Genomic DNA, 14,088 nt, shown 5'->3' on the forward strand with positions numbered 1-14,088 from the left:
TGTTATAAAACATATACAGTATGTTATGCATGTATGTGGAGACGGGGAACTTTCTACAATTTGTTTGAGTGTTAATTTTAATATGCAACTCTTTTTTTTTTTACACTTAAGCCCCCTATGTGATCGCACACATACACTGACGGGTCCTCTTTATGGAGATATCAGGGTCTATTAGACCCCTAATGCAACCTAAGGACCCCCCAAAGAAGCTGAAGAAGCAGAGATCTGCTTCACCAGCTCCTTTTCTGACTACAGCAGCTGGAGAAGTGATATAATACCCACGAGCGGGAACGGAAGCTTAAAAATGCCCACCCGCATTCAAGATTGGCCCATCCGGCCATTTAATAACAACCGCCGGATGGGAAGGGGTTAATGAAAGATACAAAAAAAACAAGCAGTGGTATCAGCAGAGTATTGAATCATTCAAAAATCAATTAGATACCTTCCTCAGAGACCGTATCATACAAGGGTACATGTGCTCTTAAAACCTAGGACCACACATGGACTCACATACACATACGCACGCACACCACACACACTTACACATAAGGTTGAATTTGATGGACCTGTGTCTTTATTCAACCTCAAATACTATGTAACATCACTGCATCAACTGTGTTCTTGAATGGGTATTTTGTAGCTCTTGCCGTTTGTCTGCTGATGGTCCTATATATAATATAATTTCAGGAGTGCATAATTCCTATTGCCCGACACCCAGGACAAGCCATTCTGGGTGCCAGGCAGGTGGCTATTACCCTACATCTAGCCGCCAAGATCACTTGTAGCAGCCTGCTTGTTCCCCCGAACACCCTACACATAAACTTGCCGGGTCCACATGCTGCGTTTGGATCGGCCATCCATAAACCCGCTGTGTCCCAGACTGGGGCCCCTCCGCTCCGCCTCCCTCTTCTCACAATGTAAACCTTCAGCCCCAGGGCTGTGTATTATTCCCAATCACTGAGCGCACCACTCTCCACCCGGCTGGCACTGTGAGGTTACAGTACAGAGGGAAGCGACTGCAGCCAATGGGAGGCAAGCAGTTGCTGTGCGGAGGGACCGGCCATTGGATTCAAAATAGAAGGAGCGAGAGGCCAGTACAGAGTGACTGTGAGTCTTGTGAGATCCCACCTCCAGCACACACACACATTGGTCTTTCCCCAGTGAGATCCCACCTCCAGCACACACACACACTGGTCTTTCCCCAGTGAGATCCCACCTGCAGCGCGCGCGCGCACACACACACACACACACACACACTGGTCTTTCCCCAGTGAGATCCCACCTCTAGCACACACATTGGTCTTTCCCCAGTGAGATCCCGCCTCCAGCACACACATTGGTCTTTCCCCAGTGAGATCCCACCTCCAGCACACACACACACTGGTCTTTCCCCAGTGAGATCCCACCTGCAGCGCGCGCGCGCACACACACACACACACACACACTGGTCTTTCCCCAGTGAGATCCCACCTGCAGCGCGCGCGCGCACACACACACACACCCACACACACACACACACACTGGTCTTTCCCCAGTGAGATCCCACCTGCAGCGCGCGCGCGCACACACACACACACCCACACACACACACACACACTGGTCTTTCCCCAGTGAGATCCCACCTGCAGCGCGCGCGCGCACACACACACACACCCACACACACACACACACACTGGTCTTTCCCCAGTGAGATCCCACCTGCAGCGCGCGCGCGCACACACACACACACCCACACACACACACACACACTGGTCTTTCCCCAGTGAGATCCCACCTGCAGCGCGCGCGCGCACACACACACACACCCACACACACACACACACACTGGTCTTTCCCCAGTGAGATCCCACCTGCAGCGCGCGCGCGCACACACACACACACCCACACACACACACACACACTGGTCTTTCCCCAGTGAGATCCCACCTGCAGCGCGCGCGCGCACACACACACACACCCACACACACACACACACACTGGTCTTTCCCCAGTGAGATCCCACCTGCAGCGCGCGCGCGCACACACACACACACCCACACACACACACACACACTGGTCTTTCCCCAGTGAGATCCCACCTGCAGCGCGCGCGCGCACACACACACACACCCACACACACACACACACACTGGTCTTTCCCCAGTGAGATCCCACCTGCAGCGCGCGCGCGCACACACACACACACCCACACACACACACACACACTGGTCTTTCCCCAGTGAGATCCCACCTGCAGCGCGCGCGCGCACACACACACACACCCACACACACACACACACACTGGTCTTTCCCCAGTGAGATCCCACCTGCAGCGCGCGCGCGCACACACACACACACCCACACACACACACACACACTGGTCTTTCCCCAGTGAGATCCCACCTGCAGCGCGCGCGCGCACACACACACACACCCACACACACACACACACACTGGTCTTTCCCCAGTGAGATCCCACCTGCAGCGCGCGCGCGCACACACACACACACCCACACACACACACACACACTGGTCTTTCCCCAGTGAGATCCCACCTCTAGCACACACATTGGTCTTTCCCCAGTGAGATCCCACCTCCAGCACACACGCACATTGGTCTTTCCCTGGTGAGATCCCACCTCCAGCACACACGCACATTGGTCTTTCCCTGGTGAGATCCCACCTCCAGCACACACGCACATTGGTCTTTCCCCAGTGAGATCCCACCTTCAGCACACACACACACACATTTGCCTTTCCCCAGTGAGATCCCTCCTCCAGCACGCAAGCACATTGGTCTTTCCCCAGTGAGATCCCACCGCCAGCACACACGCACATTGGTCTTTCCCCAGTGAGATCCCTCCTCCAGCATGCACTCGCACACACACGTCTTTTCCCAGTGAGATCCCACCTCCAGCAAACACATCGGTCTTTCCCCTGAATCCCTTCTCCAGCACAAACACACGCTGATCTTTCACATGCACCCCTCCTCCAGTGCTGCTTCTCTGTAATTACACAGTTTTGTAAATGGTTGGCAAAAGCATTTTGGTGCACATTTCTTCACCACTGTTATTCACATGTATGATTATGATCATATTTTTTCAATTATGTTGTTGCTTATTATGGAAAAATAAGTGAATCACCATTTGTGGTCCAGTGGTTTTAGTTCCGAACTGTCAGAACTTAGAAGAGTTCTTCTTTAACATAGAAAAATGCAGTTGTAGAGAACAGAAAAAATATAGCTGTACTCACCACGAATAGTTTTTTTGGACAGGGGAAAGTCTGAGAATCTGTTAATCTCACTGGCGCTTATCTAAAAGAAATCCAAAAACAAAACTTTATACAATCTGAAAAACTTCCATATCTTCTTTTGACACAAAATATTAACCTCAAATATTGTTAAAAAAAAAAAAAATGAAGCTTTTTTCACTTTTGACAAGGAAATGGGCATTGTAAATAAATGGCTGTTGTCACAGCCTTTCCAGCATCACCGGTTAGCTGTTACTGATCCATGTTAATGATTCAGCTTTTTTTGGTATTATCAGAATGTTTCCAAGGCAATGCATTGACAATAAAGAGCATTTCGTTTTTTTACCACTCTAGTATCAGAGATATGAAACAGTGAACCTGCTCTAAACAAATCAAAACAGATAAGCAGTTCCACAACAACAAATGCTTAGTATCATAATGTAAACAGCTTCCTTCTGACAGTGTTAGTGGATAAAGAATATCACATACTGTACAATAACAGATAATGTTCCATATAACCGGACCACAACATTCTTTAGCATATAAACTCATATCCAATGCCTTGAAACTTAAGCTAATGGGGGTTATTAGATTTGCTCATCTGATGGATTATAGAAGAAAAGATTTGTGATTTTGTACAAGACAATTGACTATGTATGTTCACACACAAATCATTCCTTCTTTCCCATCACTGTCTTCCAGGACTAATGTGATAATTGGTCTATTGCAGGAAATAGATGTTATACTTGTATCCTACATAGCCTAATACTGATATTTCCTGGAAGTTAATTAATTGAATCTTGTTATGCTTTCATTCAAAATACATATAATAGATATAGAAAAACAGTAGCCCAGCCATAAAGTGCTTCACAATGGAAGGAGGCAGGAAAATGCCAAATCCCAAGCAGGGGTCCTGGGTGGAAGAGCCATGATTGCTCACTCGCATCCCAGAGCTTCCCTGTATGATTGTCTCTTCACAATGTGAAATAACAGATGTCAAATATTACCTGGGCTGCTCATTTATATAGACAGATCTGTTCCTAAGGGCCCATTCACACCACATCATCTTCAGACCAGACCAGATTGTTTCCGGACCCAAAATGCATCCTAATGTATCCCTATGCTATTTCTGGCTTCTGTTCACACCAGCGCAGTCGGTTCCAGACCAGACTAGAAAAATACTGCTTGTCTCATTTTGTCTGGAATGGAGTGGAACTGCGGGCAGGTTCACACCATTTTCCAAACCAGATCTGGTCCGGAAAATGGTGTGAAAATGGGCAACATGTATGTTTTCGCCCATCTCCTGCAACATGACCGCAGTCTCTCATCTACTGTATCAGAATATATCATTTATAATGTGGGCAGTATTCAGTGATATCAGGGGCAACCAATGACCTAAGACAAGAGATAGGCAATAGCCTCTGCCCAGCATCAACAATACCAGATAATTACAGAAGGTAGAAATGGGTAAGCGTTATTTAAAGGAGAACTATGAGGTGAGTGATTTTCACTCATTCTCATAGTTAGAGTTGAAGTGTGACAATGAAACTGACACACGTCAGCTCTATTGATCGGGAAGTGAGCGAACAAATTCCGTCGCTCGCTAACTTCCCGATCATCTTCCTGCAAAGACCGGTGACTGTCAGTCATCGCTTCCCACAGGGATTACCCATCCCCTCTCCGATCCTCCAGCGCTGAGGAATGGACGAGGGAGGTGGTGGGCACAGCTGGCTCTGCATCTAGATAGGCAGAGCCTGCTATCAGCCAACTGGGGGTGGATCTCGACATTGATATCTGGGGGGTGGATCTCGATATTGTCGGGATCCCTCCTAGATGTGGCGCTCTCAGTATATAGCAAGCTATAGCCCGCTATAAACTGAGCTTTGGTCAAGGGAGGACGTTAGTATATGTCCTCCCGTGACCCTAAAGAGAGCTATGGGATAAAAAGGTTACCCCATAGTTCTCTTTTAAATTACTAACACTATTCAAGAGGACCAGAGCCATTTCAGGTTCTCTACAGACATTCATCCTGAAATTGTAGACACCGATGCGGATGACAGTCTCTTGGTTATGATAGGCGATTTATCCCTCCTGTGCACACAGATTACCTCGCTGTAACGCTGCACCAGGCGGCTGATGCTCTCCTTCTCTGTCTGCCATTCGGGCTTCTTGCTCTGTTTCCTTTGGATCTTACACTTCTCCTTCTTCTTGGTATATTTCTTCTTCCACTTCTCGAAGTTCTTCACAGGGTCATTCCTGCTATTGATCAGCGGCTTCTTCTCCTGCTGAGTGCTTGGCTCCCCCATGATGATCTCCCTGTGCTCTCTCTGCCTTCCTGTACACACACATGCACATGGACGAGGCGCAGGCTGATGACGTCATTAAACTTTACTGACACTGAACACGCTCACAGTTCAGGCAGTGTGCTGGTCTGTGGTGTGTACACTCATACCGGGGCTCAGTGTTCTCTTCACATTGTAAATACAGCAACAGCTCTGTAATCAGTAATACATTCTTGAAGCAGTGGTGGTGAACATTATAGTGCAGACCCAGACACTTCCAGTATGTTATCGTGCGTTAAGGTGCATTGTGGTGCCTTAACCAGACCAAGGGAAATAAGCATTGTAACACAGGACAGTGCCTGATAATTTGGGTCCTGTCGCATTTTTTGCAACATACAGCGATGTACACTAAGGCCTCATTCACACTGTGTGTACACGTCCTTGTGGCATGCACGCACGTAAACAGCCAATCACGGGGAGGGACAGGTGCTGCGTGTGATTGCGTGGAGCAGCCTTTTCTTCCCAATGGTAGGACGCGGCTGTGAGCTGTCATATGACACCTATACCCTGTCTGTGTCCAAGTATGGACACCCATACCTGCACGGATGACAGCGTACAGCCGCGTCCTCCCAGGCGGAAGAACAGGCTGCTGCGTGCAATCACATGCAGCACCTGTCTCTCCCGGGATTGCCTGCTTATGGGCGTGTATGCCGCAAGCATGTGTAAGCCCAGTGTGAATGAGGCTTTAAGAGAGTCATCAGTGGATGCAAAAATAACCCCCAGCATTGGTGTCAGTGGTAGCAATAATAACCCCCCAGCATTGGTGTCAGTGGTAGCAATAATAACCCCCCAGCATTGGTGTCAATGACCACAATAATAACCCCCAGCATTGGTGTCAGCGACCACAATAATCACCCTCAGCATTGGTGTCAGTGACCACAATCATAACCCCCAGCATTGGTGTCAGTGACCACAATAATAACCCCCATCATTGGTGTCAGTGACCACAATCATAACCCCCAGCATTGGTGTCAGTGACCACAATACTCATTGGCATATTACAGCTCATTTTGACCCCTTAGACTCAACAGGATACGCTTAAAAACACGCGTTTGCTTTTTTTATGCGCCTTTGCTCATTAACATCAATTAGCTACATTCTGCTCACAAAAAGGCGTGATTTGATTTAAGCGCATAAAACACTCATATAAATGTTTCTATGCGTGTTTTTGATGCATGGTTCCGTGCGTTTTTGCGCGCTTTATGCGCTTAAATTAAAGTACGCCTTTTTGTGAGTAGATTGTATTGTATAATCGTTAATGAGCAAACGCACATAAAACACGCGTAAAAACACGCAAAAACACAGCAAACGCGCATTTTCAAGCGTTACCTATTGAGTCTATGGGGCTAAAACGTAATGTGCCAAAAAAAAGCTCAGGTTTTGCTGATTGCGACAAAACGCTCAGATGTGAACAGGGCCATACAAGTTAAGGTGGCCATACACTCTACAACCATCGCAAGACTTTAGTCTTGCGATGGTTGTAAAGGGATTAAAAAAACGTACGATCTGCCTATCTTGGACAGGCAGATCGCACTCTCGATCATCGCAAGCCCGCCCCCCTGAGGGGCGGGCTTCCGATGACCGCAATGCTGAACGGGCAGTGTGCGCGTGCGCACACCGGCCCGTTCAGCATTTATCTTCCGAGTACCGTTCTAACCAGCCGAGAATCGTACGATTCCCGGCTGGTTTTCGAACATGCTGGTTCGACAGAAGACGTGCGACCGTACAGTAGAAACGGTCGCACGTCTCCGTTCACACTGCTCGATTATCGTACGAAAAACCGATCGCATACGATTATCGTACGATAATCGTGCAGTGTATGGGCACCTTTAATGGGACTTTAGGGGGGTGGGGGCATATTTTTTCATAGTATTTTTAGGGCCTAACATTAAGCTTCTCCTATTGAAAACTTTGTCAAAGTTCTGCTGGCTCTGGCCATGTGGGGAAGGGTTCATCTGTGCCAGATAATTTGACATGTGATTGACTGGACAGGAGGAGCTTTGCTGCAAACCAAAGGTGTAGTGTAAATTGGTGAGCAGTTGAATGCTATACAATAAAACATGATTGCCCGAAATACAACATAAATCCATGTCAACCTTAGGTATCAATGATGGTGTGAACCAATTATTATATTTGTACCTTTACATAAAAAGAATGAAAGCAAAGCAATAATTGCCCAGTTGTATGTCATTTAAACACTTACAGGTATTTATCACCTCTCACAGAGATCACAGTATCCCCCGGCAATACATTCATCTGCTCTTCTCTCCAGATGGACAGAGCCCTTCCTGGATTAAAATACTGGCCCAGAAATGACATAAATCCTGGTGCCTGTGCAGTTCCTAAATGTGTTCACATGTCCGTTTACATCAGATTACCCCCCGATACCGCATGATCAGGTCCGGCAAAACAAACGGTATCTCTGTTCCATTTGGTTTTCCAGACCGGGTCGGAGTCAGGGGTAACCAGTGGAAAACAGACACCCATCCGTTTACACACACATTGAAACTCATGGGATTTCTTGTGCTGGGCATTTAAAGGCGCTTTTCTTACAGCTCAAAAACTCCTAGGTGTGAACCAGGCCCAATAAGTTGTGACGTGTGACAACCTTGTGACAGTTACAATGTTGCAGGCTGATCACTGGGGTAGAAGAGACTGTAAGATGTCATGAATAGATTTGTAATGCTGGGTCAGCTACTGCAGTTTCGATTTAGATTGCATGAGAACTCTGGACCTTAGAGAATCTCCCGCAAGTAAATAAGAATGCAAAAGCATCTTGATTCAGCTTAAAAGAGAACTATGGGATCACCTTTTAATCCCATAGTTCTCTTAAGGGTCACAGGATGACATATTCTAGCCTCCTCCCGTGACCCAACGCTCAGTATATAGCAGGCTATTGCCCGCTATATACAGAGAGCGCTGCAGCCGGGACGGATCTCGACAATGCTGTCGAGATCCCTCCAGCTGCATGAGTGACAACTGGCTCTGTCTATCTAGAGGCAGAGCCAGCTGTGCCCGCCCCCTCCCGGTCCATTCCTCCAGTCAGCGCTGGAAGATCGGAGAGGGTAGGAGGGAAATCCTTGCGGGGAGCGGTGACTGCCAGTCAGCGCTCTCTGCAGGGAGATGATCAGAAAGTGAGTGAGCGACGTTATGCATTCGCTCACTTCCCGATCTATAGAGCCGACCTGTGACAGTTTCATTGTCACAGGTCGGCTGGAACTATGAGGCTGAGTGAAAATCAATCAAATCATACGGTACTTCTACTTTAAGGTGTAATGTTAGGGGAATCCAGCAGGATCGCAGGACACAGGCTTTGCAAATAAAGTAAAGTTTATTAACTGAAATAGCTTCACAGCAGCAACATAACAACACAGGTCATCTTCACTGACCAGCTGGCCAACTCAAACAGCAACTCTTCAGTACAACACAAAAGAACAGTCTCATCGACATGAAGATTTCAGAGCTGCAATCGCAGTTTAAACAGTCCCAGACTTCCAGGGTAACTTTCCCAGTCTACAGATTTCAAGCAAGATTAATGACATTCAAGCTCACAGCAGTACACAGATCCCCACTCTCCAACCTCCTCCACACTACTCCTCACCTGCTAGCTACCACTTCCTGTCTTTTAAACCCACTCTTCCTCCAGCAGGTGAGTTAACCCCGTCTCATCCTTTAAAGTGACCATAGTCCAAACAGAGGGGAAATATAGCGTCCTTCCAGGACCCAGCCGCGGGGTCCTGTACAAAGGCTAGATTCACACCTGGGCGACAAAACCGCTCGAATTGCTGGGCGGTCACGGAGTCGCCAACCACAGCCAATCGCTCTGGAGGGGCCATATTTTTCGAATGGCACCCCAGTTTCGCCGGGCGGATCGCACGGTTTCCCGCCACGATTCTGCCTGTGCAATTGAACACAAAGCCACTTAAAAAGCCACGCGTCGTGTGTCACAAAAAAAATCAATGGGAACACGCGACAACCATTGTGTGCACTAGCACACGATCGCACTGCCCGGGGACGCGCACCCCTCGTGTCGCTGAGGTCTGAACTTAGCCTTAAGGTCAGAAGAGTATCAAAAGCAAGCTAAAGTAGCTCAGAAGAAACTTTTCAAACTGATCACAGATGTTAACTGAACGTACCTGAAAGCAAGCTGTATTTACATATCTATCAAATTATTACAGGCTGGGGGCCATTTAAAAAAAAAATCAGAGTTGGGCTTTAAACTTTACACTGGTATGATGAAGCACAAGTGCCCTCAACCTATCACCCTCTACCCATTAGTATGCCCTAAGGTAAACTACCATTCCATAAAAGACTAGAGAGGTAGTGCGGTGGCATGGCAGTTTTAATCCCCTGTAGGACAGTCACAGTTAGAAAGGGATGCTCCTATGAAAAGATGGAATCCATTAAATTGATCGCATTCTCTATTTCTAATGAAAACAGTGTAAGAAGACAAGCAAAGACCGCCATTCAGAAAACATGCACTAGAGGGTGGCAGAGGATACAGAGCAGTGGGTGTACTCAGTGACACTAACCCAGGTCATGTAGCACAATACAATCAGCGTTTCTACCCCTCCACTAAAGCTGTCTAAGGCCTCGGTCACACCATCCTCAGTGCATTCGGCCCCGACTATCCACTCAGAACACATGCACAACATCCCTCAACCTGGGGGATCTAAAATGCATGAAAGGTGTACATGCCAGAACTGATACACATAAATACATGAAATGCCGCAAAAACATGTTTACTATTTTGGCATATAAACGTAAAAAATATATCAACTCTATATAAATATAAACATTAATACAACAACACAGTGCAACAAAAAGGCAAAATGCTGAGAACAGCTCTGCAAAGTCCTCAGGTGCCCATAAGGTGTGTAAAACTCTAACTTTAAACTTCTCTTATTGAAAACATTTTGTTGTATCTATTAGATAGGTGCAAAAATGATCTAATCATTCTACCAGAAGTCTAGTGAGCTAATAACTTCCTGTGCTCTGTGCTGCACTAGTATCATCTGCATAGTTCCCAGGTCTCACTGTGGACTACAAAACACCTCTGCACTATGTTATGGAGATTAGAGGAAGTCCTATGTTAGGGCAACTGACAACGCTCCTCTTTAGCCTACCGTGCCTCCGAGTTCTGAAATATCCATTTTTTAAAGTTCTGCTGGCTCTGGCCATGTGGGGAAGGGTTCATCTGTGCCAGATAATTTGACATGTGATTGACTGGACAGGAGGAGCTTTGCTGCAAACCAAAGGTGTAGTGTAAATTGGTGAGCAGTTGAATGCTTTACAGGCAGTCCCCGGGTTACATACAAGATAGGGACTTTAGGTGTGTACTTAAGCTAGATTTGTATGATGGGTAAGTAGAGATCTGGATGGGGGGAGGCCAATGGACGTAGTATATCTGGACTTTGCCAAAGCATTTGATATGGTGCCACATAAACGCTTGTTATACAAGCTAAGGGGTATGGGCATAGATAAATTAGTGTGCACTTGGACAGAAAACTGGCTACAAGAACGTGCACAAAGAGTATCAGTTAATGGCGCCTTCTCAGGCTGGGCTGAGGTCATGAGTGGCGTACCCCAGGGTTGGGTGCTGGGTCCCATGCTTTTTAACCTAATTATTAATGATATAGGGGAGGGAGTGAGAAGTCACAGTGTTTGCTGGTGATACGAAAATAGGGAGGTTAGTAGACACAGATTTAGACATTATAACATTACAGGAGGACCTGGAGAAAATCAGGGAGTGAGCAACTGTATGGCAGATAAAGTTCAATGTCGATAAATGTACAGTAATGCACCTTGGAGTTAAAAATAGGCAAATGGACTATACTGTTATGGGTATGCCACTAGGGAAGTCGTAAACAGAGAAGGATTTGGGGGTCATTATAGACCGCAGACTGAAGAATAGCTTGCAGTGCCAGGCTGCTGTAAACAAAGCAAGTAGAGTCCTGTCTTGCATTAAGAAGGGAATGTATTGCAGGGACAAGTCTATAATTTTGCCACTTTACAGATCACTGGTTCGGCCTCATCTGGAGTATCCGGTCCAGTTTTGGTCACGAATACTCAGAAAGGATGTCTTCAAAATGCAATAGTCAATAGCAGGCTAGATATTGCATCTGCACAATGCCTGATGCCTCTATCAGGTCCTCCCATGCTGATTGACAGTAGGCAGTGGGCGGGTGCAATAGCCAGCTTGCTATTGGCTATTGCATTTTACAATATCCAATAGCAGGCTGGGTATGGCTCCCAGCCTGCAGATGAAGAGGAGGCAGGGGAGCGGAGGAGTGGCTGGACCGGGCGAAGAAGGAGAGGAACCGTCCGGGACAGCGAGCGGAGGAACCGGCCGGGACAGCAAGCGGAGGTACGAGGGGCAGCGGAGGAATGCACCAGGCTGTGTCCCCGCTGCCTCTGCCAACACAGGCGGGGAGAGCAGCGGGGATTTGAGGGAACACAGGCCGCTGCTGCCACTGTTCTTCTAAATGTACGGGTTGTCCATAAGTTGGACGTCCGTAAGTCGAGGACTGCCTTTACAATAAAAAATGATTGCCTGAATTACAACATAAGTCCATGTTAACCTTAAACCCTCCGTTTTTTTGCCTATATCTACGCAAAGCATCTTGGGGCGGGTGCATGCGCAGTTTGGATTCTCGGCCGGGAGACGAGCAGAGACGCAAGGTAAGTCTATGAACGCGTGCACACGCATGCAGACACCGTGGGATCAGAAGTGCCTGTAAGCAGAGAGGAGTCAGCGCTGGATCGGAGAGCTGCCGGACCGCTGGAGGGACAGATGAAAACATCAGGAAAGAAGATTGGATTAAGAGACATCATTTAAGGTAAGTGCTGACATTAACATTGGGGGGAGGGAAAACATTTGTATCCTTTAATGTCACTTTAAGGGTGAAGAGTTTGGAGAAGGCAGGAGAAGTGAACAATCTGGAACAACATAGCTGAACTGGAAAGTGAGCTGAATTGGAGAATGTTTCCAAATCGGCTATTTTGGCCTATTGTTCACTTCTCCTGCCTTCTCCAAACTCTTCACCCTGTTGTGACTAACCCTGTTATTATCTGTGACAAAGCGTCAAGTGTACAGGCGGGCAAAATTTGTTTTGTATCAGACCAGTAAAAATATTATATTTTAACAAGTGACATATGGCAGTTTGATCACATGACTGTTGAATTTTTTTTATATTACTGGTACACACCCTGTTGAGCTGGTATAGCTCAGGTTCTTATGATCAGGGTTTATGGGTGGAGGCCACACCAATGTCTGATAAGAAAATCCACAGACAACATTGTATCCTTCTATAACAGACTGAATTCTAGGGACGTTTCCTCTGTTGTTTTTATGTATCTTTTCAGAACATTTACAAACTTCTGACCATAAAAAACATATTTATAATAATAGATTTATAACTTGCAAGACAAGATGCTCCTTGGGTTGCGATCAATCGCGTTACAATTTTTTGCATTTACGATGGAGTTCACTGCACAGTACTGTACAGTATCTGATCCAGACATGGTGTGAATGGGCCCTTACAGTGCAGCGGGGAGGTGTCATCTTCTCATGCCCCAATAAGTAAGGTAGAGAATTGATAGGCTGCTATTAGCTATTGAGAAGGGATGATTTCTTTCAGGTTGGGATGTCTGCAACTGCTTGATGTCCTGCTTTCCACGATAACTTTCACACTATGTACAATAGGATGAATGTGCACCAGGCAAATGCAAATGCACTGGCTGGCAAACAACCATCAAATCTAACATTTACAGTATCAGTGAAGATTAAGAAAACTTGCAGGTGAATCTGCCAGCAATATCTTTCCATGGTGCTGAAAGTTTTTCTACACAGTTTCAGCACTAGGGGGGTTAAATATTATTTTTTATATTAAATAAACAGTGTGGCCCTCCCTCCCCAAAGCTAAAAAGCTCAGCATGCCAGACATTCAGGCTAGTACAGTCGACCCCCGCGAAGTCGCTGTTCAGAGTTTGCGTCCTCAGTCGTTTGCTGATTTTTCCTTAGAACCTAACTAATAATTGTCAGTTAGTAAATTATTACTGTATTTACCATAATTATACCAAAGAAAACGACAGCGCATACCAAAGAAAACGACAGTGCATACCAAAGAAAACACACTTGCATGAATTACAGTACATATAAGGGTAACATTGGTATTTTACATTCTAGCACTGCGGGAGACATTGCAGTACAGTACTGTACAGTATACGGGTTTACCTTTACATTCTTTTTTTTTAAGGGTAATGTATTATGCTGAGTTTGACATGAAATTAAAGTGTTTTGGGGGCGTAGGGTTTAAACTATAAAAATAGGCATCTATAGGCATTTGTTTGACCACATTAAAAATGTGCGGTTTTTCACAATTCGCGGCGTGCTCTAGGAACGTAATCCCCACCAATTTCGGGGGTCGGCTGTATTCCCATATTCCCATAGCAAGGGACCTGTCAGCATGCAACCCCCTGCTATGCTGATGCCAGCCCACCTGCTCCCCAGCATCAG

The 14,088-nt window shown here is 46.6% G+C and overlaps 1 protein-coding gene across 1 annotated transcript in view; it reads right to left on the minus strand.

The window, feature by feature from the left end:
- Positions 1-5,553, minus strand: part of DDX10 (DEAD-box helicase 10) — a 227,916-nt gene extending 222,363 nt beyond the window's left edge. Inside the window, exons 1-2 of the mRNA XM_018556243.1 lie at positions 5,337-5,553; positions 3,232-3,292 (exon numbers count right to left, since the gene is read on the minus strand). Coding sequence (XP_018411745.1) covers positions 3,232-3,292; positions 5,337-5,534 — 259 coding nt within the window. The 5' untranslated portion in view covers positions 5,535-5,553. The remainder of the gene's footprint in view (positions 1-3,231; positions 3,293-5,336) is intronic.
- Between the last annotated feature and the right edge of the window lie 8,535 nt (positions 5,554-14,088).

This window comes from Nanorana parkeri, unplaced genomic scaffold (genome assembly GCF_000935625.1).
Source record: "Nanorana parkeri isolate BGI_ZX_2015 unplaced genomic scaffold, ASM93562v1 scaffold229, whole genome shotgun sequence".
Taxonomy (NCBI): Eukaryota; Metazoa; Chordata; class Amphibia; order Anura; family Dicroglossidae; genus Nanorana; species Nanorana parkeri.